The sequence below is a fragment of the Pseudorca crassidens genome, chromosome 3, assembly GCF_039906515.1.
Source record: "Pseudorca crassidens isolate mPseCra1 chromosome 3, mPseCra1.hap1, whole genome shotgun sequence".
Classification (NCBI taxonomy): Eukaryota; Metazoa; Chordata; class Mammalia; order Artiodactyla; family Delphinidae; genus Pseudorca; species Pseudorca crassidens.
In genome coordinates, this window is record NC_090298.1 from 35072136 (window position 1) to 35094845 (window position 22710).

Here is a 22710-nt window from a genome sequence, read left to right on the forward strand (position 1 = left end):
ATATGTACATGTATAACTGATTCACTTTGTTATAAAGCAGAAACTAACACACCATTGTAAAGCAATTATGAGTGTGAGACAGTGGTGCTAAAAGATACTCTAAACAAAGAGAAGCAAAGACCTTGGGAGACTCACTAATAGATAGAGGCATATGTGCTCTCAAACTCATAAAATGAGGAGAAACAAAAAGAGTGACTAGCTGTGGGCTGATGAGATCAATGAATTCCCAAGAATCTACGGATTTTTCAAAACTACTAATAAGATACCACCATTTAAGGCATCAGCTTTTCAAAATAATAGAAAAAGAAACACAAAAGGAAAGAAACGGTAAACCTTGCTGAGCTTTCAGGAAGGGGACACTAATAAAAAATAGATAATATGTAATTAATAAATAAAAATAAGATAATGAATAAATAAGTAATAAAATAATTGGCATTTCCAATATTTGGCATTTATTAACTAAGCAAGAAAATAATTGGCATTTCTAATATACATACTTTGCCATTGTAATTTCCCTGCTTTGCTAAAAACATAAGGCTGTTACCATAAAAAGAAAAACAATACTATTACTCACCACCAACCAGTACTGTTGCACCATCAGGGACATCTTTTACCGCTTCCACTGGATCCATATAAAATTTGGTATGGCGACGTGTGCTGGTTGAAAAGTAGCAAACACATTCCTAAAACATTAAAAAACATTTTTAAGTGAATAAACATTTGGAAACATGCGTTCCCTTTCCATGTATAGCGATGTATTCAATTTTTATCTATACAATTTCACTAGCTCATCTTTGAAAAAGTTGGGCTGTAAGTAGTTCATCTTAGGAGTAGGATGGACATACTCTATCCACAGATTATCACCAGAATCCCCTTATGACCAATATCTTTTATTATATAAGGAAAACTCTGTCATTTGCGGCCCCTCGGAAGAGTGAAAGAAAGTAGATAACCTGTACACTGGGACTCAAATTCACAATATCGGTGTCATCAAGCATCAATTTCTGATAGCAACACAACCAACAAATATTTACTGTGACAAAATTTATGTGCCAAGTTCTGCACTATTTATTTCAATCTATCGACAGTAAGGATTAAGACGCAACTGTTGCTCTCAATACCACAAATACTACATATTTGGACCCTGATCCAATCTTGGGTGTCTAAGAATGCCTCCTGAAAGGACAAGTAAAGAACAGCACACCAAAAAACTCATTCCCCTAAGGGGCCTGAAGTTTATGGATGCTGGAGAAAAGTAGCAAACTGTTATCTGCAAGAGAGGCATGGTTAGCCTTACCCCAGTGTACTATTTGTTGCAAATCAGGCTATCTAGCGAGCATTCACCATCAGTTTTAAACTGTTTCCCTCTTTACACTTCGTCTACAATATGGACAGGAAAAAATAATAAAGTCGATTGTGTTGTAATCAATCACTCATACTCAACATCCTCTCTCCTTTATTCTCATTATATAGTCAACCTAAAAAGAGAGGGAGTAGAGAGAATGACACCTGACTCCTGAGATGCTGTCCCTTAACCAGCCCAACGAGGTTGTAAACTCACATCCATGAGGTTGTAAACTCACATCCACGGCCTATCAGTCTCCCAGACAGAGAACCCGAGGGGGTCCTTTTAGCAGCAAAAACGAGCACTGTCATTCTTTTCTTCCTCCAAAAACTCCTTTCATAAAAAGTGTCAATTAATACAAAAGAAAATTTAAGAGAACTATACTGAAAGTCAAATGAGACCTGCAAAGGTATAGGTTGCCCAAATGACCTTCGTCCTTCTAAATTTCAACCTTGGTCAAGGTCAGATGAGGAGCTTGGTATACACTGGCATACTGCCCAAACACGGTGGAAGTAAGTAGAGGCGGGGATAGAAAGGAAAGGGCTTGAGTTACAGCTTTCTCCTCTTCCCTACCCTCAAGTAGCAAGGAGTTATTTGATTCTGTCTTAACACACACATACACACAAAAACATATTTTTAATCTTAGAAATTAAAAGTTTGATAGTCTGAATAAGTAGGTTGAGAAATTGAATATTTCCTGCCATATTAGTAAACAAAGAATGTCACCGTCACCAGCGATTGCAAGCCCTCCAATGTGAGCTGATGAGCCCTGAAAAAACTCAGGGCTGAAAAGAATACCTACCATCTAGCAGCCATCAGATTGCCGCCACTCCCTGCAGGGAGCCCTGAGGAAACTCAGGATGTAAAAATACAGGCCCCAGATAGGTGCTTATCAAAGGAGTGATTTCAGTGAGCCCAGACTCTAGCATCTTCCCATACAGAGAAAAAAAGGGCTAAATTCCTTAACTTGAGATATCTGGTTTTCTTTATTTAACAACAATCTTTTGACGTTCCCAATTACCTGCTCTTTGTAGCAAAACTTCTAAATATCCTGGCCCCTCCCCTGGACTCCTCCGAGCAGTTTCAGAGTTATCTGAAATGCTGTCTCCTGGGCTGCAGTCCTCATTTTGCCCGAAATAAAACTTTAACTCGCAACTCTCACATTGTGCATATATATATATTTTTTAAGTCAACAGTCTATTTTAGTCGAAGTCAATGGCAATGGCTCTGAAAGTGCAGTCCTCAGACCTGAAGCATTATCAACTGGGAACTTATTAATGCAGAGTACGGGGCTCCAGCCAGGACTTACTAAATCAGAAATTCTGGGGATGAACACAGCAATCTATTTAATAAAGCCTCCAGGTAATTCTGATGCAAACTCAAGTTTGAAAGACATGTTTATCATAAATAAAAAAGAAAAAAACCTATCTCATTTTACCTGTTGGGTATGTTTAGCAGAAAAATTCTCAAGGTTACCACATAAGTTTCCCACAGCGTTCTCTCATCCACCTATGAAACGTGTTGAATGTCTATTCTATGCAGGGTAGTGTGTAATGTTGAGAGAGACAGAGAATACGGCATACAATATGGTCTCTGCAAATTTCATCTGGTTATGAAGACAATGTACACACATTCAAAAAGTTAAACAAGTACACAAGTGTCACAGTTAACGCAAGCAGGAGGTAAGGATTTAAGGGCTAAATAAGCAGTAAGAGCCCTAAGTGCCAAGCACCGAAGGAACACAGGGAAGCTGGAGTTGGACCTATGATAAACCTGAAAGGAGAGATGAGATACAGAAAACCCCGTAATTTGTAGCTCGGCCATCTAAGAAGAGGTTTGCTGGGTTTCGGGAATAGTTTAACAATATACTGAAGAAAATGAGTAAGTTACACTTAGGTAAATAAGTAACTGTCAAAAGAAGGAATGATACTGACCTTGGCCCAAGGATATCGCTGTGTCCTGATTTGCATTAGTTTCAGCGCCCACAGCAATCTGACTGAAGGTCAAGTTCCCTTTTAATAATGCTTTACATATCCAAAGCTATCTGCAATTATCAAAATGCTTCCTAAGAAGCATTTATGAGTAAACCGGTCCAGGTCTAAATCATCCTAGCACTTACCTACGGGGCTTGGTGGCCCCTCTGCGTTCACCGCTCTCAGAGAGTGGACGTGGGGAAGAAGGGAGAGCAATGGGACGGGGCAGGAGTTCCCTGTGAGTACTCAAGTGTGCAAGGCACGCTTTTAAGCTCGGAACTATTGTTCAAAACGCTAAGTAAAAACATCACTTTTCCTTGTCTCTTCCAAGGAGAAGGCTCCCGTGGTGATGGACGTAGCCAAGGTAAGCCACCCTCCAAGACTCAGAGCTCTGGTCCTATCCGAGGACTCGGAATAGGAACCGCACCGGGACGTGGGCTTACAGGCGGGGACAGAGCATGGGGCAAAAAAAGACCACACATCAGCCAACAATCGCGGCGCGAATGCCTCAAGATACTACCACTCGTAACATGTTTGCAGTGAAGGCGGAACAAGGTTTGCAAAAGGCTTTGAAATCGGAAATCCGGAGGAGCCTTGGAAGAAGGGGCGCCGGTGCCCAAAGCCCGCGCTCTAGCCACCGCCTATCCTCTACAGGCTCCTCCGCGTGGGGAGGTAAAAAACGCCCAGGCAAGGGCTCCAGTCCGGGTTCCCTGTCCCACCGCAGAGGTGCGGCGCAGCCCTATCCGGGAGGTGGGGCGCAGCGTCCCATCCCCTTGGCGGTGAACTCAAGCCGACCCCTGGCTAGCCCAGCGCTGGGTTCCGGGCCTCTAGAGGCGCCCCTGCCCCGAGATCCCCAAATCGGAGCGCAAACCTACCAGCTACAGCCGTCGCCCCTTGCCCCCTTTAAACAAGCGAACCCTCCTCGTCCCGTTTAGGCCGCCAGAGCCCCTTCCCAGAAGGCTGCCAAGGAAGCGGAGACGCGTGCCGGGAAGGACGCGAGCGAGCCGGGAAGGACGCGAGCGAGCCCCGAAGGGCGCGGCGGCGCTGCCAGGCGTCCTCCTGCCCCTCAGCCTCTCTGCGCGCTTCTTTGCCTCGTTTCGCCCCATCGGGAAAGCAGGTGCAGAACCAAGCCAAGGAGGCCATGCGGCAGAGCGGCCAGGCAAGGAAGGCGTCGTCGCGTCTCGGGGCCCTGGATGCCGGCTCCCGGACTGGAGCGGGTGGGTACGAGCAGAGGAGAAAACGCTGGCACCACTCGGGGTTTCGTCCGCACTCGTTCGACACGCGGCCTTGCTCTTCACCCGCACTTTTACCTTGGACCAGGCGCCCCCGGGGCGGCGGGCGGAGGGGCAGAACCGCAGGCGGGAGGAGAGGCGTGTGAGTGCCGCCATGGTTGGGCTGGGGGGTAGTCGCAGGCCGGGCCGAAGCGAGCGTGTGAGTGTGTCAGCAGGCGCGGCCCGGGCCTCCGTGTCACCGAACGGGAGGAAAAAGAAGGCGCGCAGGGGGCGGGCTGCAGGCTCGAACGCGCTTCTGTGACGTCCTGGGACCTCCGGGGCCGGGCTCCGGCTGACGGAGAAGAGATGCTGGGAGGGGCCGGCGGCCGGGGCGGATCGCGGGTAAAGTGCCGTTCCGGCCGCGCTCGGATGCTTCCTCGCGTCGGGCGTATTCCAGACCGTCGTGTTGCGCGCCTTTGCCGCCGCAGCTCCTCGGCTTTGAGCTATCGCGGGTATCTGTCTATACATACCAAGGTCAGGGATAAACCTTGGCCTAGCGTTCGGGCGGCGCAGGAGGGCCTCTCCCGGAGCTCGCTGCTTTTTCATGTCAGTGTCTGGCGCCTGTGTGGGCTGCAAAGGGGTACCTGCCTGGAGGCCCACCGCCTCTCTTTCCCCCGTCTGGACAGCGTTCCCACGTCTTCCATTTCTCAGTCCCCTCTCCCCACACCTGTCCCTGGCTTGTGTAGAGTTAAGTTTGCTCTGAGAACCTGCCACGAGCCATATTCCTTGAAGTGTGATCAGACAGGCCTGGTCAAGATTGTCCCTGGTCAGGAAGGCAAGATTAGGACTGAGCCTCTGGGACCTGATTTTAGCACACCTTCTTTTCCATCCCTATCATCCAAGTCTGCATTTTTCAGGATCTTTCTGGCACTGGAGTCCCAGAAACCCCAGATATTACTCAGCAGATGCAAACATACAGCTGTGTATCCCTTTGACTGACCTGAGACAAGTTTCATAACTTTCCTAAGCCTGTGTCCTTATCTGCAAATTAAAATTGCTTATAATACTCAGAACTGTCCTGAAGATTACATGAGGTAATTCATGCAAAGCTTCTGGCCCCATTTATAAACACTCAATAAATCTTAGGCGTTACTCTAAGTTTCTTCAAGTTGGCAGTGGTGCATTGATATGACACATACGTTCAATGAAAGTCTGATTTCTTCAGAACCGTCTATGTACTTAGCAGCTGAGTGGAAGGACCAAGTGGAAAATCAATAAACATTTTATTTGATTAAGGGCTGACCATGTCCTGGGAATGTGGCTGTTGGTTTTTGAAGCAAAGCTAACACGAAAATTAAATGAGCCCTTAGCTTCCTTAGCAAGTATACTGAGACGGTGGACAGTCAGTCCAGTTTAAATTGTTTCTATAAAAGCACTGCCCTTTCATGGTATTCTTTTTAACTCCGAATTTCTTTTTTTCCTGTGAATACTATATATATATATATTTTTACATCTTTATTGGAGTATAATTGCTTTACATTGTTGTGTTAGTATAATTTTAATTAAAGTCATTGAGAGAACAAAATACCAAGTTAGACTGTCCAGTGACATAAGGAGAAATTAACTTCACAATGCTCTCTATTTTCAACACATTTTAAGAACTTGGATAGAGGGGAAATTTAGGTATTAGAACTAAAGTCCCATTTCTAGTCCTAATACAACATATAACGCCATCATAGGGTAGCTGGCAGAATGTGAAAAAGCTAAACTTCACAACTGGGTCTGCTTTTCCACTTTCACCCTTCCAGAGGACACATGAAATGGAAAACAGCATTGGCAACTGTGTCAAACTGTGGTCATATGACTCACTCTTCTTGGCTGGTCTCACTCTGTTGCTCCTGGCTGAGGAAAAGACACATATTTTTAGTCTTGTACTCTATGTGACTCTTAAATCTCGTGAAAAAAATCAGCCTCATTACTCAACGGTCAAAACACACTATTATTTTTTGGTGACTCTATGACTCCATTTTGTACTTTTTAAATAAAATATGAGAAGCTTCAGCTTGAACAAATTATAGAAAAGTTTTTCTGTCGGATTTTCCTTCTGGTTCCACAACCATTTCAATTTTAATCTCTGTAAAATCTACTTTTTAAAAACATCTGGAACTCTACTCGATACTCTGTAATGACCTGTTTGGGAAAAGAATCTATAAAAGAGTGGATATATGTATAATATATGTACAACTGATTCACTTTGCTGTACACCTGAAACTAACACAACATTGTGAATTAACTATACTCCAATAAAAACTATTTAAAAATAAAAGTAAAAAAACCCAAAAATATCCAAATTTTTCTGAACTAGTAAGAATAAGCTCCCCTTTGTTTTAGGGGCAGTTTGTGACAGATATATATATTCTGGAAACTTTTCCTCAAGTAATATTGTAGAGTTTAACTTCCACATTCTTAAAACTTGGGAGAGGAATTTCCCTGGTGGTCCAGTGGTTAAGAATCCATCTTACAGTGCAGAGGACGCGGGTTTGATCCCTGATTCGGGGAACTAAGATCCCACATACCGCAGGGCAACTAAGCCCACCTGCCGCAACTGCTGAGCCAGCACCTCACAACCAGAGAGACTGCGTGCTGCAAACTACAGAGCCCACATGCTCTGGAACCCGCACACTGCAACTAAGACCCGATGTTGCAGAAAATTAATTGATTGATTGATTTAAAAAAAAAAACTTGGGAGAATTGAATTGAATTCAAAGCCCTTAAACAAAAAGTCTGATTTTAGACAGGCAATAGGAAAGTTTATTTTGTATTATGTTATTATATATATTATATTGCATATATTATTTTAACATATTTTTTAAATTTCAAGATCGATTTTATTGCAGCCAAAACAGTGGCATTAACTGTACACAATAAACTCTTATGTACATACATATTTTAAGTTATGGGGTTAAAGTTTATTTTGGCAGACAGTGTTAAACAAAATTAAAGTTGCACACATTAGTAACATAAGTCAACATCCTTAATTTGGTGTAAGCGTGAACACATTTTCTTGCTTTCCTGTGTTCTGCTAAATCATCATAACTTAAACTGCTTTATAAAACTGATATGCTGAAATTTAGAGTTTTTGCTTATGCTGTAATTGATATATTATGTGATATATATATATTCCCCTCCCTTTCTATCAAATGAATGAAAACAATGTGTCAGAGTTGGTTAGACTGTAAGTTGTAATTCTCTGTTTGAGGGATTTTTATTTAAATTCTCCTAAAATATGCGGTAACATCCTTTCTAATTACTGAAAGATAGGACATTCTGCCATCACAGTTGGAGTATTCAGACTGATAATCAGGGGCTTTAAAACTTGTTTTCAAAACCAGTTGTTTGACTGGTTTAGCTAGTAATTGTAGTTTTTAAGTAGGTCATTTGAATCTTAAAAAAAATATATGGGGCTTCCCTGGTAGGGCAGTGGTTGAGAGTCCGCCTGCCGATGCAGGGGACACGGGTTCCTGCCCCGGTCCGGGAAGATCCCACATGCCGCAGAGTGGCTGGGCCCGTGAGCCATGGCTGCTGAGCCTGCGCGTCCGGAGCCTGTGCTCCACAACGGGAGAGGCCACAACAGTGAGAGGCCCAGGTACCACACACACACACTATATATATATATATATATATATATATATATATATATATATATATATATATATATATGGGTGTGTGCTTCATTTTATACAATGATCCTTTAATATATGGAAAACAAATCCATTCAGACAATTTTCCTCTAGTAGATTTGAAAGACATAGATTTGAAATTTTACAAATTTATAAATACAAGTATTGTTTTATGCAAATCATTATTCCCTAGTTTACCTTTTTTGTAAGCTTCTTATTTTCGTAGATTCTTTGAAATAGTGTTTTTTAATTAACTAATGTGTACTAATATTTGTTCAATGGATAAAAAATGAATTTTGCTTAAAGTGTAGTTTTTTCTTAGGAAAAAATGGTAAACAACTAAATGCATGCGATGGTTGGAGAAGGCTCAACTACTGGAATGAAAGTGAAAATTATGTTAAAGTGCAAAGGAAACTCAAAAGAGCAAAACACACCAGAGGTATCTTGCATGCATTCAAGTCTGATCATGTCACTTCTGCTTAAAAAATTTCAGTGGTTTTCCCCATTGCCTTTAAGATCCAAAGTCCACACTTCTTAACTTGGCATAGAAGCGTATCATCTCTTTTGGTTTTCCTCTCACCTGTATATCACCTTTATACAGTATTCCAAACTGTATTTGCCTCTTGATTTTCACAGGATGAGTCCGCACAACTCAGAATCAAATATTGATAGCAGAGTAGTAAAGAACGTGGACTCTGTAGCTACACTGCCTGTGTTCAAATCTCAGCTCTGCTGTTCCCTAGCCATGTGGCCTCCTCTGGTCAATAGTTAAGGAGAGCTGCAGAACTGCAAAATGAAAGGTCATGTCTGGACCAGGATCTGTTTGTACTACTCTGGTGTTAAAAGTTTATACCTTGTAAACGTATATATTTCTCAGATACTTTCTATATTTTCATAAACTGGGAAACATCAGACAGGATTCAAACCCTGTACTCTATGGTGTTAAAGACTATTTATGCCTCCTTCTTTATGGGATATCTTTGAATCTGACCCCACCTCCCCAATTTTACTCATTCTGCCCTAGTGCAGGACTTCAATTTCAGTTTCTCTCACCTGGATTATTGCAGCTGCTTCCCAAATGAAGTATTATTCTCCCCTAAAGGTAACCACTTTTTAAATTATCATTTCAAACACAGATGTGATCTTCTCATATGCTTTCCTAAAACGCTTTGAGAAATCCTCGTAGGCTACAAGTTAAAGTTCAATATCCAATTATAGCCAAGATCTTTCTAAACCATCATACCTTAAGAGCTTTGCAGAAGTGAAACCATATAACTCAGATTGGGACTTGAACCCACGGGCTTTTAATTGTGATCACACACCTGGTCTTAGGACTTAATGAAGCTCAGGTTCTTGATGTCTTGTCACAGAAAGAATTCAGTGAGCGACAAAGCGATAGGTAAGAAGTGGATTTATTTAGAGAGAAACACACTCACGCACTCCACGGATGGAGTGTAGGCCATCTCAGAAGGTGAGAGGCCCCAAAGTATGGGGTGGGTTAGTTTTTATGGGCTGGGTAATTTCATAGGCTAATGAGTGGGAAGATCATTCCAACTATTTTGGGGGAGGGATGAGGATTTCCAGGAATTGGGCCACCACTCACTTTTTAACCTCTTACAGTTGGTCTCTGAACTGTCTTGGCACTGGTGGGTGTGTCATTTAGATGCTAATGTATTACAATGAGGCTCAAGGTCCACTGGAAGTCCAATCTTCCGCCATCAGAACCTAGTTGGTTCTAACCAGTTTTTGTCATGTCCTACGACTATGTCATTCTTTGAAAGGTTGTGCCCCGCCCCCTTCCCTCCTGTTTCAGAAGTACTTCAGGGGTTCCACAAACATTGAATCTTGAAATTAAATTTTAAATTATATTTTAACTTTTCTGTCAATTCTAACATAGTAGCATATACACTCAATTGTGGTATAACTCTGATTTTAACATATTAAAGATTACAAGATCATGCAGTTAGGAGGCAGAACTCAGAATGATATATGGCAAAGATGGTTTTTTTAATTAGTGGAAAAAGATGAAGTAGTCCCTGAACTGGGTTAGGAAAATTTGCTGTAAATTTAGAAAAAATATAGATTGCTATATCTCAGCATATGTATAAAATACAACACAGGTTGATTGAATTACTAAATACATTTTAAAAGACTATTATACTGAGACAGGAAGGAAGGGGGCAGGACACAACCATTAAAAGAATGCCACAGGGCTTCCCTGGTGGCGCAGTGGTTGAGAGTCCGCCTGCCGATGCAGGGGACACGGGTTCGTTCCCCGGTCTGGGAAGATCCCACATGTCGCGGAGCGGCTGGCCCCGTGAGCCATGGCCATTGAGCCTGCGCGTCCGGAGCCTGCGCTCCGCAACGGGAGAGGCCACAACAGTGAGAGGCCCGCATACCACAAAAAAAAAAAAAAAAAAAAGAATGCCACAGCCATTGAGGATATGACATAAACTGGTTAGAACCAACTAGGCCCAAGATGGTGGAAGATTCAACTTCCCATAGACTTTGAGCCTCATTTATACGCTTATTGTAATATATTAGCATGCTAAATGACACGCCCACAGACACCATGACAGTTCAGAGGCCAACCTAGAGGTTAAAAAGTGGGCAGTGGCCCAATTCATGGAAATCCCCTCCCCGTCCCCAAAATAGTTGGAATAACTCCCCCACTCCTTGGCATTTGAAATTACCCAGCCCATAAAAACTAACCACCCCCTCACCTCAGGGCCCCTCTCACCTTCTGAGATGGACCACATTCTGTCTGTCGAATGTATATCTCTCTAAATAAACTCCCTTTCACTTTACTATGGCTCACTCTTGAGTTCTTTCCTGCATGAAGCCAAGGATGCTCACTTGGCGGCCCATCCCAAACTCGAGCCCAAGGGGGCCCGAGACCTGGGACATGACTATTCTCTCACATCCCCTTCTGGAACACTGCCACCACTAAAAGGTAAAAACTTTAAGTATGTGTTTCGGATAATTGTAAAAGGCAGAATTCAATGTGTACTATATAATGATCACAGTCATGTGTTAAATATTTTTGCATAAGGCTCAAAACTGAAAAGGACCACCCAAAAAATGAGGAAAAACAAATGTGATGAGGGCAGGACTTTAGGTATTTTCTCTCATTGTTTAAATATTTTAAAACTTTTAATTAACTCTTAAAACTACTATATATATATAGTTTTAGTGTGAGAGTTTAAAATATATTGAATTTAAAATACATTTCAGTATCTCAAAGAGATATTTTTACACCTGTGTTCATTGCAGCATTACTCACAATAGCCAAGATGTGGAAGCAACCTAATGTCCATCCACATATAAATAGATAAAGAAAATGTGGTATAGAAATGTCAGTAATCAGAAAAACAAATAGCAAGCTAATGTGTAAATTTGGGGGGGGGGAATAAAAAGAACATTTCCCGTTACATGTAGAGGGGGAAAGAAAAAAAGACCCCTAATTCCACATATTTTGTAGAAGATCCTAAAAACAAGTTAAAGTGATGACATCATTTCAAAGAACAATAAGCTTTATGCCAACTCACCATCACGAAACATAGACCTGCTATATAGAAAGAAAATATTATGTGATTGAAATCTAAAAGTGACTTGTGTCTATCTTGTGTCTATCAGGCCGACAGAATACACCAGCAAATTATTTCTTTTATGGTTATACCCTGTAAGAGTTAATGCAGAAATGTCTCAGGAATTATGTAAATTTCTATTATATGCATATATACACATATATATATAATCAACAAGAAATTATTTAATTGTCCTAGTTACTTTAAAATATAGAAAATATATAAAGAGTTTATTACTTTTGCATAAAATGCCAATCAATTTTTTAGGATGCATTTTGAATTCTTAAAAACTATAGGTTTTCAATTTTTGGCAGTGACCATGGTTATTTACATGTACAATAATTTTTATTTAAAAGACTTCATGATTAAATTGCATCATTTATTTGACATGCCACATTCTTAAAATTTCACTTAGCTATAAGAAGAAAATACAGTAGCTTTTTAAATATTAGAATGAGGAAGATCATTATAAATGTATCAGAAACCCAAAAGCCATAAAACAAAAAGTAATAAATACATTTTTAAAAAATTCGCACCAGTAAAAAAAAGCCATAAACAAGGTCATGAAACAAATGACATATAAAGAGCCTCTGCAAATCACTAAAACTGACCAATAGAAAAAGAAATACAAAAGGTTGAAAACAAGTGTACAAGGCTCTCTACCTCACTGATAAATTTTAAATTGCAATTAAATCTATAATGGCATATTTTTCACCAAAATACAGGCAAAGATTGTCACATGCTGATTTGGCAAAGATGTAGGAAAGTCTCCCTAGTATATGTCACTAATGTATACTTCCTCTATGAAAGTAAATTTGGCAATACTTATGAAAATTTAAAATACACTGACAATTTCATCCCTAGAAATTTATCCCAGAGATATATTCACACATGTGGGAAATGATACATGCATTAAGATATTTATCATAGTATTGTTTTTAATGGCAAAATAATTAGAATCAACTTAAATACCCAAAAATGTGGTACTAGTTAGAGAAATTACAGAACATTCATAAAATGGGGTATTGTGCAGCCATTAACTAAAAGGGGAAATGGGGTAAAGTCATACCTTACAAAAGAAGGAAATCCTGCCATATGTGACAAAACAAATGAACCAAAAGGATACAAATACTGTATGATACAAAAGGATACAAATACTGTATGATTCTCACTTATATGTGGTATCTAAAAGAGTCAAACTCATAGAAGCAGAGAATAAAATAGTGCCTGCCGGGGGCTCGGTGGAAGGGGCAAACGGAAGAGTTGCTATTTAACAGGCATAAAGTTTCAGTTATACACGATGAACAAGTGAATAAGTTGTAGAAACCTGCTGTACAACACTGTGCCTATAGTTAATGATTCTGTATTGTACAGTTAAAAATGTATTAGGAGGTACAGCTCATGTTGTGTTCCTACCACTATATATATATATACATAAATATTATGTTTATATATATTATATATATCCAATTTGATTACCAACTTTTTCCTTCTCCAGTCTCAACCTGAAAACCCAGGGGAGTGTTTCAGGGGACTAGATACTATGTTCCATGCACATCACAAACTAATTTTTCCTTTGACTGCCCAGAATGGAGTAACAGTAATAATCTTCCAGTATGTACTTCTCTATAGATGAACGAGTGTGGCAACCTTCAACGAAATAAAGCCATTTAGTTGGGAAACAAGAGAATGAACAAGATAAATATCTCCTCATAATAATGTAAATCACTATTGGACCTCAGCCAGTTGCTAGTAGTCTTGAGTTGTGACTTGAAACATTGCTATCTCCATGTCTACATTTGTGAGTTTTCTACCTACCTCAGGCTTGTCCTGCAGCTCTATTTGTTGATTTCTAATGAAACACCCCTGAATTTTAAAAGAATAGAACTGACTAATCTACTGCCTAGTCCTGGAATAAAATAAGTCTAAAAGCACGGAAGTGCAATTCCCTGGAATGTAGTAGGAAAAGTACTGGGGGAAAATCAGGGTCACAGAATGTATAGCTTGCTTTCAGTGACCACATGTGGAGGAAAGACAGCATAGATTTTAACAGGCAAGCTTCATGTCCCATTTTGGATAAGAACCTTGGAAGAAAAATTCGTTTGATATCAGTATCTTCTGATAGTTATTATTTTCACTATCTTTATTCTCTGCATATTCTAGAGTAGTGGTCTACAAACTTTGTGTGATCTGTATATATAAATTTTGAAGTTGTACCCTATATATACATACAGCTGGCCCTCTGAATCTGCGGGTTCTGCATCCATAGATTCAACCAACCTCAACAGATGGAAAATATTCAGAAAAAAATATTCCAGAAGGTTCCAAAACACCAAAACTTGAATTCACCACACACCAGCAACTACTTATATTGCATTTACATTGATTAGATATTGTAAATAATCTAGAGATGATCTGAAGTACATGGGAAAATGTGCGTAGGTTATATGCAAATACTACGCAATTTTACGTAAGGGATTTGAGCATCCACGGATTTTTTTTATCTGTGGTGAGTCCTGGAACCAATTTCCTGCAGATAACGAGGGGCATAAACATACATGTGTATGTGTATGTGTTTATTTCTTTGTAAATTATAAAAAGCAATTTTTATAACAGCAAAAAAACACTATAGTTAAATGTGTCAATAAGGGGATAGGTCTGTAAAAGTACATTAGTCTACAGACTAATTCATCTACGGACTAATCATTAAGTTCTTCCTTCCATGTGGCACTGTGCTAAGGGCTAGGGATTCAGTTGTGAATAAGGCAGACGGACATGGTCCCAGGCCTCATGGAATTTACCTCTTAACGGAAGATTAAGACCGAGCAATGCATTTTTGTTCTGGGTCTTCTCAGTGAGAAGTGCAGAGTGCTAACAGACTGTATAACAGACTGACATAAGAGGAAGAGGGGTGTCAGTGAACACTTTTTGTAAGAATTGTCTTTAAATCAGAACCTTAAGGATCAGCAGAAGTTAGCTAGTTGAAGGGCGATGATGCAAAGCCCTAGTGGATATAAGAAATAATCCAGCATGAATAAAGGTGGACAAGAGACATGTCATGTAGGGCCTTGAAAAGTGTGCCAAGAATCACGGTCCATTTTGTAAGGGCAAAAGGAAGCCACTGAAGATTTGAATCAGAGGGGTAAAATGATCAGGTTTTTTTCTTTACTATTTATTTATTTACTTATTTATTTATTTTATTTATTTGGTTGCATCAGGTCTTTGTTGCGGCAGGCGGGCTCTTTTAGTTGGGGCTCGCCCACTCCTCAGTCAAGACATGTGAGCTCCTTAGTTGTGGCATGCGAACTCTAGTTGCGGCATGCATGTGGGATCTAGTTCCCTGACCACGGATCGAACTCCCGCTCCCTGCATAGGGAGTGTGGAGTCTTAACCACTGCACCACCAGGGAAGTCCCAAATGATCAGTTTTGAACTTTGTAAAATATCAGTGCAGTTGGGGTGTGAAGAATTTATAAAGTTGTTATCAATTTGGGGGATTTTCTTCATTAACATGATTAAAGTGGTGATCTATATTTATTGACACAGAAAATAGTCCACTATTCAATATTGAGTGAAAAAAGGGTTATAGAAGAACATGTATGGTATGAGTCCATTTATGTAGAATTACTAAAATGTATATGTGTATGTATACATAGAGATATTCATAAAGGTATGTTTGAATATATGTTTAAATGTGTACATGTATATGTATATATATGTGTGTATATTAAATATACACAAACCAAAATGTTAACAGTGACTATCTCTTGGTGGCAGGAAACTGAATGAAATTTGCTTTCCTCTTTGTACATTTCTGAATTATCTTTTTCTAAGCACAACTCAATTTACAAGGGCAATAAGTCTATTTTCTAAGAATGTTTACCTAAATACCTCATAAAAGGGTAGGGACTGTGTTTTTCTAAACCTATCCAATTTCTAATATAGTACTTAGGCTTCCCTGAGAGTGATGTGAGCCATCTTCCATGGTAAGTCAGGAGAATTTACTTGACAAGAAGCGCTTTTGGAGCTGTTATGACAAGGTGATAGTCTAATAGCTCAGGTCATTTGTATGAATGAATATTGGTTCAATGACAATAAAAATCAACTACCTCAGAAATTAGCTAATGACTTTGTACATGGAGTGTTCTTAAAAAACCCCTGTGACACCTAATCGAAACACAGCAAAATATAAAATAATTATTTTATCCATGTGTTCTGATAACTTTTTTTTGTGTATGGCAAAAACTATGGAAGCATTTGTAGTCAAAAATGAACATGTCCTATGAAAATAGTGTAATTCAAGCTGTGGGAAATTGCTTACAAAGATATCCTATGAAATGAATGTCAGTTTTGCACATGATGACCATATAGTATATGACTCTATTTATATGAAATGCAAAACAAATATAAACTGTATCCATTATCACAGAAGGTTCTATTGGACAGTGCTGGTCTGTCGAATAGTAATAGAAAGGCTTGTTATCCTTTATGTATGAGTAGTTTCTAAGAAGTCTTGTAAGAGTTGGAAGAAACTACTACAAGTTAAATTCTTAGGTAAGAATTTGGGATGTAGAGAGATTTGACTTTAGAGAGAAGGTGATGTGATAAAAGCATAAAGAGATTTGATGATGCTACACTTCTAGCTTTGAAGACAGAGGAAGGGACCGTGAGCCAAGGAATGCAAGAAATGCAGCTCTAGAAGCTGGAAAATTCAGGAAATGGATTCTTCCCTAGAGCTTCTGGAGCAAATGTGGGCCTGCTGACACCTTGACTTTAGTCCAGTGAAACTGATTTTGGAATACTGACCTCCAGAACCATAAGAGAATAAATGTGTGTTGTTTTAAGCCACTAATTTTGTGACAATCTGTGACAGAAAGTAGTAGAAAACTGATACATGGAGGTTGTAGTGGAGAAATAAATGTGTGTTGTTTTAAGCCACTAATTTTGTGACAATCTGTGACAGAAAGTAGTAGAAAACTGATACATGGAGGTTGTAGTGGAGAATCAGTTTCTTGCCTTTCCAGCTTCTAGAGGCTACCTACATTCCTTAGCTCATAATCCCCTTTCTGTCTCTTCAAAGTTAGCCATGACAAGTCAAGTCCTTCTCATAAGGCATCACTCTGATCTCCTCTCCCCCCATCTTCCATTTTTAAGAACACTTGTGATTACATTGGGCTCACCCAGATAATGCAGGATAATATCGTTGTATTAAGGTCAGCTGATTAGCAACCTCAATTCCAGCTGCAACCTTAATTGTCCTTTGCCGTGTAAGGTAAAATATTCACAGCTCCAGAAATTAAGACGTGGACATCTTTGTGAGGCCATTGCTCTGCTCACAATGGGTTAATCATTCTCTTAATAAAATGGAATATGTTAATCAGCACTCTGGCTTGGATAGTTCCACACCTCTATCCAGAAATGGAAAGAAAGTAAAATATTCAGGTCTCTGTCTGGTTGGATTGGACTGGAATGGGGCTGAGTGAGTGATAAGATTCAAGGATGACTCCACAATAGGAACTGTGGATGCACAGACGAGCAAGAGATTGGGGATGATGATTCTGCGTTTGGACATTTTAAATTTGAAATGCCTATGGCATTTGCAGCTGAAAATGCTCAGTAGGCAGTTTTCTGTGAGTATATGGAAGGGTGATGCTCAGTTAAGAGGTTTGGGTTGGAGATGGATTTGGGAGTCATTAGTATAGGTGGTAGCTGAAACCATGCAAGTGAGGTATGTTGAGCAGAGCAGAAGGAGAGTAAGAAGCAGAAAGAGCATGAGCTGAAGATGGAATGGGAGGGAACTTTCCACTGTAGAGGAAGCTATACTGCACCATCACAGTTCCCTTCACAACCAGGGCACTCACTTCCCCAGCTGCTGGGAGCACTGCCTACTGATGGCTCACAGCTATATGACATCCATATCATTTCTCTAGAATTGCCCTCCACCCAAGGGAGATGCTTTGCCCTACTTTGAGCCCATTCTCTGGGGAAATCCTTCATCCAACGAATGATCAGTGTAGAAATACAAAGCCTTGGCCTCTTTGCCTCAGTTTGTGACATCGATTAAGGGCTACCTTAATTCAAGAACTCTCTGTAGGATCAGCTGAGGCCTCTGTTGCAATTGCATCCCAGTTCAACTTCTCCCCTGCCCAGTCCCACCTCTCCCACAGATAATCTTCCTGAGAGCACTCCAAAAAAATCCACCTGTGCACATCTCCATTTTAGTGTCCATTTCCAGGGGATTCTAACGCTAATACACTCACATTCAGTGGGAGGGTAGAAAAAGTTAATTCTGTGGGAGGGTAGAAAAAGTTAATTCTGTGGAAGGGACAGTAAAGTAATGATTTACAACAGAAGAACAAAGAGAATCAAGAGAGTATAGAGTCTATGAACCAAGGAACTATAGAGAGTTCCCAGAGGAAATTGTAATAAACAGTGTCACATGCTTCAGAGATGTTCAGTGAGATAATGACTGGAAAATGATGAGGGAAGAAGCCAAACTGAAGTGTGTGGATGACTCAATGAAGGATAAGAAAGAGGAGACAGGAGTCAGTGACTGTAGACTACACTTCTGCAAAGTTCAGACGTTGGGGCTGAATTCAGAATGGAAAGGAGCCAGAGAGGAACACAGGGACAAGAGATGGGGGAAGCTCAAGCATTTTTAAGGTACATTCATTCGTTTTTAAAAAATAAATATCTAATAAATTAATTAACGTTTAATAAGTTAATAAATATTTGTCTACTCTCTGTAAGTCAGGGGTATATGCAAGGGATGCAACCACCCATGAGGTATTCAATCTGCCGTCAAGGAGCTTGCTGTCTGAGCGAATGTTACCAGAGGAAGCTGACTAAGGACAAGTGATTAAGGACTGCCAGGCAGCATGAAGGCTCCAGCTCATTTTATAGTGGAATCAATCTGCATGGCAATAAGTCTGCTGTGCTTCAGAGCTTAACATCTGAGAGGCAGGGCAGAGGAACATTCATTAAAGATTGGTTGGGTTTTGTAGAGTGAAAAGTTCAGTTGACCAATCTTGTTATCCAGGGGGAAAAGGCCAGAAAGGAGCTAAAAGGATTGAGAGAAAATTTCACCAAAGGGTTTTTCTAGATCAAAAATCTGCATTGTTGTGAGATCATGAGAGAATTGTAAATGATATATGAGATGTAGTCAGAGACTGAGTTTTGGAGTTTAAGGCTTCTGAGGTCTATAGCCTGGTTCATTGGTCTACCAGGATGTTGGGCTATTTTAGGATTATGGCCGGGTTTAAGGTGAAGATAAATGATGTAAACGAAGACTCGGTGTCTTTACTGAGTGTGAGAGAGGGATCCAGAGGTCAGTAGAGGGGAAGAGGGGAATGATCAGGGAGCTTGACCTCAAGTATTTGAAGTATTAATAGTTATGTCCACCGAAATAAATACATGAAAATTTGGAGGAGATGGGGGCCTCTATTAACATTGGAGCAAGAGTTCCAGGGTGCACAGTGAAAAAAATGGGAGGAAGGTGATTGTTCGGAAGAATGTTGGGAGCAGATGTTCAGGATAGTAGGGAGATGAGGGCATAAAGGCAGGTTGGAGCTTGTGGAACTTCCCTTTCCTGAGGGCCATAGAGCTTAGAAATATGGTTGAAAGTGACTGACCTCAAATGAGTTAACTTGGGACAAGTTGTCTTGAGCCAGGAAAAGTAAACTGCATTTGCCAGAGGCAATTAATTATTATAGCCGGTAAAGTCAAAGTGAGGTTTCTGGATCAAGTACAAGAAACGAAAGTGTACTAAATTTTGGCTATGGACGAAGTTGAATTTTTTAAATTAAAAATATTAAGTTCTCTTTTATATTATATTTTATTGTCTGTTAATTTTTGTTGATAAATTGAAAAGAAAAACTAAAAAACTTTGTGCCTGACCAAAGTGCATTAAAATCATTTTTTTTAATCTCTGAAGTTAATATAAACAATATTATACAGTGGGATAGGGAGAACTTTTACTTCAGTAGATTAAATAGAAATTAAATAATGGAGTTTTCTTATTAACAGGCCCAAATTAATGCTCTTGGGCTTTAACTTTGTGCCAAGTTAATGACCAATTCTTGATCAGAATCCTGATTTTGTAGATTTCCATTTTCACCCTCTTCAACACACTCCTCACAGGTTTGGAAATGGAACCTGTGATGGTTAGTTTTATGTGCCAACTTTGGTAGGCTATAGTATAATATTCAGTTATCTAACCAAGTACTAATCTAGGTGTTGCTGTGTAGTATTTTGTAGATGAGGTTAGCACAATAACTTGACCTTAAGGGGATTATCTTTGTGATATATGTGTATATACCTATATCTATATTTCTCTCTAGATATATAATCACTTCTTCTGATTATCTTTGTAATGTCTGTCTATCTATCTTCCCTATCATTTTAACCTTGTGTCAGTAATTTACCGTCATGTGACCCAGATTGAACGAATGAAGTGTGAGGAAATGTTTGATCTGGAATTCTGGAGAAGTTCTTTGTTATAATTCTGTGAAAGTTTCCAGTAGTACCTGCTTCTTTCTTCCTCTGACAGTATGAGGCTTCGAATGGCAGCAGCCCTTTCACTGTCAGGTTGAGCATGAAGCCAACAGACAAAGAAGGCAGAGCCAGGACACTCGCAGAGACATGGAGCTGGGGCTGCTGGCTTAAATCAGCCCTGAAGCCTGTCTTGCCTCAAGGATTCATTTTCCAAAGCATGTGTTTCCTCACTGTTTATGTTGTAGTTCGGTTTTCTGAGATCTGCAGCTAAAATTTTTCTACTTAATACAACGCTTTTCCTTAAGGTAAGTTCTTTAGGATATTAAGAAGCTAGTGTGTCTGGTCTGTCAGTTGAGATTCATGTCCTGTGTGGATGTTTTTACAATATTTGCTTATTAGGGATTAAAAAACTGGTAATATAAATCAAAGTGTAGCTTTTAATGGAAACTTTGCAAGTTAAATAACAGTTATTTGTAAGGTTTCAATGTGTTCTGTCAATTCGTTTTAGAAGTATTAAGATTCTTAAGGACTTCCCTGGTGGTCCAGTGGTTAAGACTCAGCGCTCCCAATGCAGGGGGCCTGGGTTCGATCCCTAGCCAGGGAATTAGATCCCACATGCCACAACTAAGAGCCCGCATGCTGCAACTAAAGATCCTGCATGCCACAATGAAGACCCAGTGCAGCCTAATAAATAAATAAATATTAAAAAAAAAAGATTCTTAAGATTCCAGTGGACTTATAATAATGTACCCAATCTTTAAATGTCATGTCACCGACAAAGCACAGAACTTGGAAATTATTTGATACTGTAGCAGTAATGCACACTTATTAGAATTAGTTTATCTGGCAGATATATCTTGTAGGTAATATGGACATCATTAAAAATTCTAAAGGAAACAGCAAAATAGGGCTGCCCCCAGAATAGGGAAAACGATTAATTACCTTGGAGAGTGGAGGAGAAGAAACGGTTTCCTATAACATAAAATGAGACCTAGAAAACCTAAATGGCACAGCAGTCTTTCTGCTCTGTTCCAGAATGAATTTAATCTAGAGCTTAAATTATATGTTTAAGTTCTTATTTTTCAAGATCCCTTTAATTATCATGCCTTTAACATTCCCAGTCATGGACTTCCCTGGTGGCGCAGTGGTTAAGAATCCGCCTGCCAATGCAGGGGACATGGGTTCGATCCCTGGTCTGGGAAGATCCCACATGCCTGGGAGCAACTAAGCCCGTGCGCCACAACTACTGAGCCCATGCACCTCAAAGACTGAAGCTTGAGCGTCTAGAGCCCATGCTCCGCAACAAGAGAAGCCACCGCCATGAGAAACCTGCACGCAGCAATGAAGAGTAGACCCTGCTCGCCGCAACGAGGACCCAACGCAGCCAAAAAATACATCTATATTTCAAGTCCTTTTACACAGCAGCTCTTAATTACCAGTATGCCTACAGGGGATGTTGCTCTCTTTCTCTCTCTCCCTCCCCAAGGTAAACTTCAAAAATTAATTGTTGATTGGTTTTTTAGATGAATGTAAAAACATATTAGATGAAAGTTTTATTCAGCTTGGATTTGCATAAAGAACTCTAGAAATCAATAAGACTGAATTGATTCTTGCTTTCCCTCACCAATCTTCTCATACTCCAGATTCATCTGAACCAGCAAATGTCACTGCCTTTGGCCAAGTAGCTCTCTGCAGAAACCTGGAAGACATCTTTGACACCTGTTTCTCCTTCCCTCTCACATCCAATCCCGTCACCAAGTCCTGTCAATTCTACTTCCATAGTGTGTCAAACGTAATCCTTGCTATTTTCGCTGTGCTCATTCTGACAGGAATTACTTAATTTTCTTCCAAAGAACTAGTCTCCCAACTCAACTACCCAATTCTCTCTCACACTTCTGTTATTCCATTCTCCTCAGCAGCCAGAGTGAGTCATTAAAATACAGTCTGATCATATCAATCCCTTGCCTAAAATACTTCAATAGCTTTTTTCCTGTTTATGATAAAGTCTACAATCTTTAACATGGCATCAGAAGCCCTGCCTGATCTGCCTCTACTGTTCTATACATAAGCTCTCTTATGTTTTTGTTTTCTTTTTTTTATTGCATGCAACAGAAACTGAATCTAATTAGTTTCTAGATACAGACACAGGAGACTATCAAGGAAAAGCTGAGCAAACAAGACTCAGGGAGGTAAAGAAACCAAGTCCTCCCCCAGGAACCTCTGCAGCAGCAGGTGGATTTGCCTCACTCGAGTGCTGACATTGATGTGATTAGTTTTCTCTCTTAAATGTGCCAAATGACCAGGAGAAAGAATCTGATTGGCTTGGCTTCTGTCAGACTTTCACCCCTGGATCTATCTATCCCTGAATCTATCTCCACAAAAGCAGGTCTCTCTTGTTTATTACCATATTACATGTGCCTGG

The 22710-nt window shown here is 40.1% G+C and overlaps 1 protein-coding gene and 1 long non-coding RNA gene across 3 annotated transcripts in view; one reads left to right on the forward strand and one right to left on the reverse strand.

Moving 5' to 3' along the window:
* OXCT1 (3-oxoacid CoA-transferase 1) overlaps nt 1-4828 on the reverse strand; it is a 144851-nt gene extending 140023 nt beyond the window's left edge. Inside the window, exons 1-2 of the mRNA XM_067730602.1 lie at nt 4629-4828; nt 575-683 (exon numbers count right to left, since the gene is read on the reverse strand). Of these exons, the coding sequence (XP_067586703.1) occupies nt 575-683; nt 4629-4706 (187 nt within the window). The 5' untranslated portion in view covers nt 4707-4828. The remainder of the gene's footprint in view (nt 1-574; nt 684-4628) is intronic.
* LOC137221244 (uncharacterized) lies at nt 4011-22239 on the forward strand. 2 transcript variants are annotated; one of them, XR_010941938.1, is made up of 4 exons: nt 4012-4535; nt 20344-20593; nt 21410-21774; nt 21932-22239. It is a non-coding gene; the product is annotated as an uncharacterized lncRNA (long non-coding RNA). The 2 variants fall into 2 exon arrangements; XR_010941937.1 differs by lacking the exon at nt 21932-22239 and having other exon boundaries at nt 4011-4535; nt 21410-21895.
* The last annotated feature ends 471 nt before the right edge of the window (nt 22240-22710 follow it).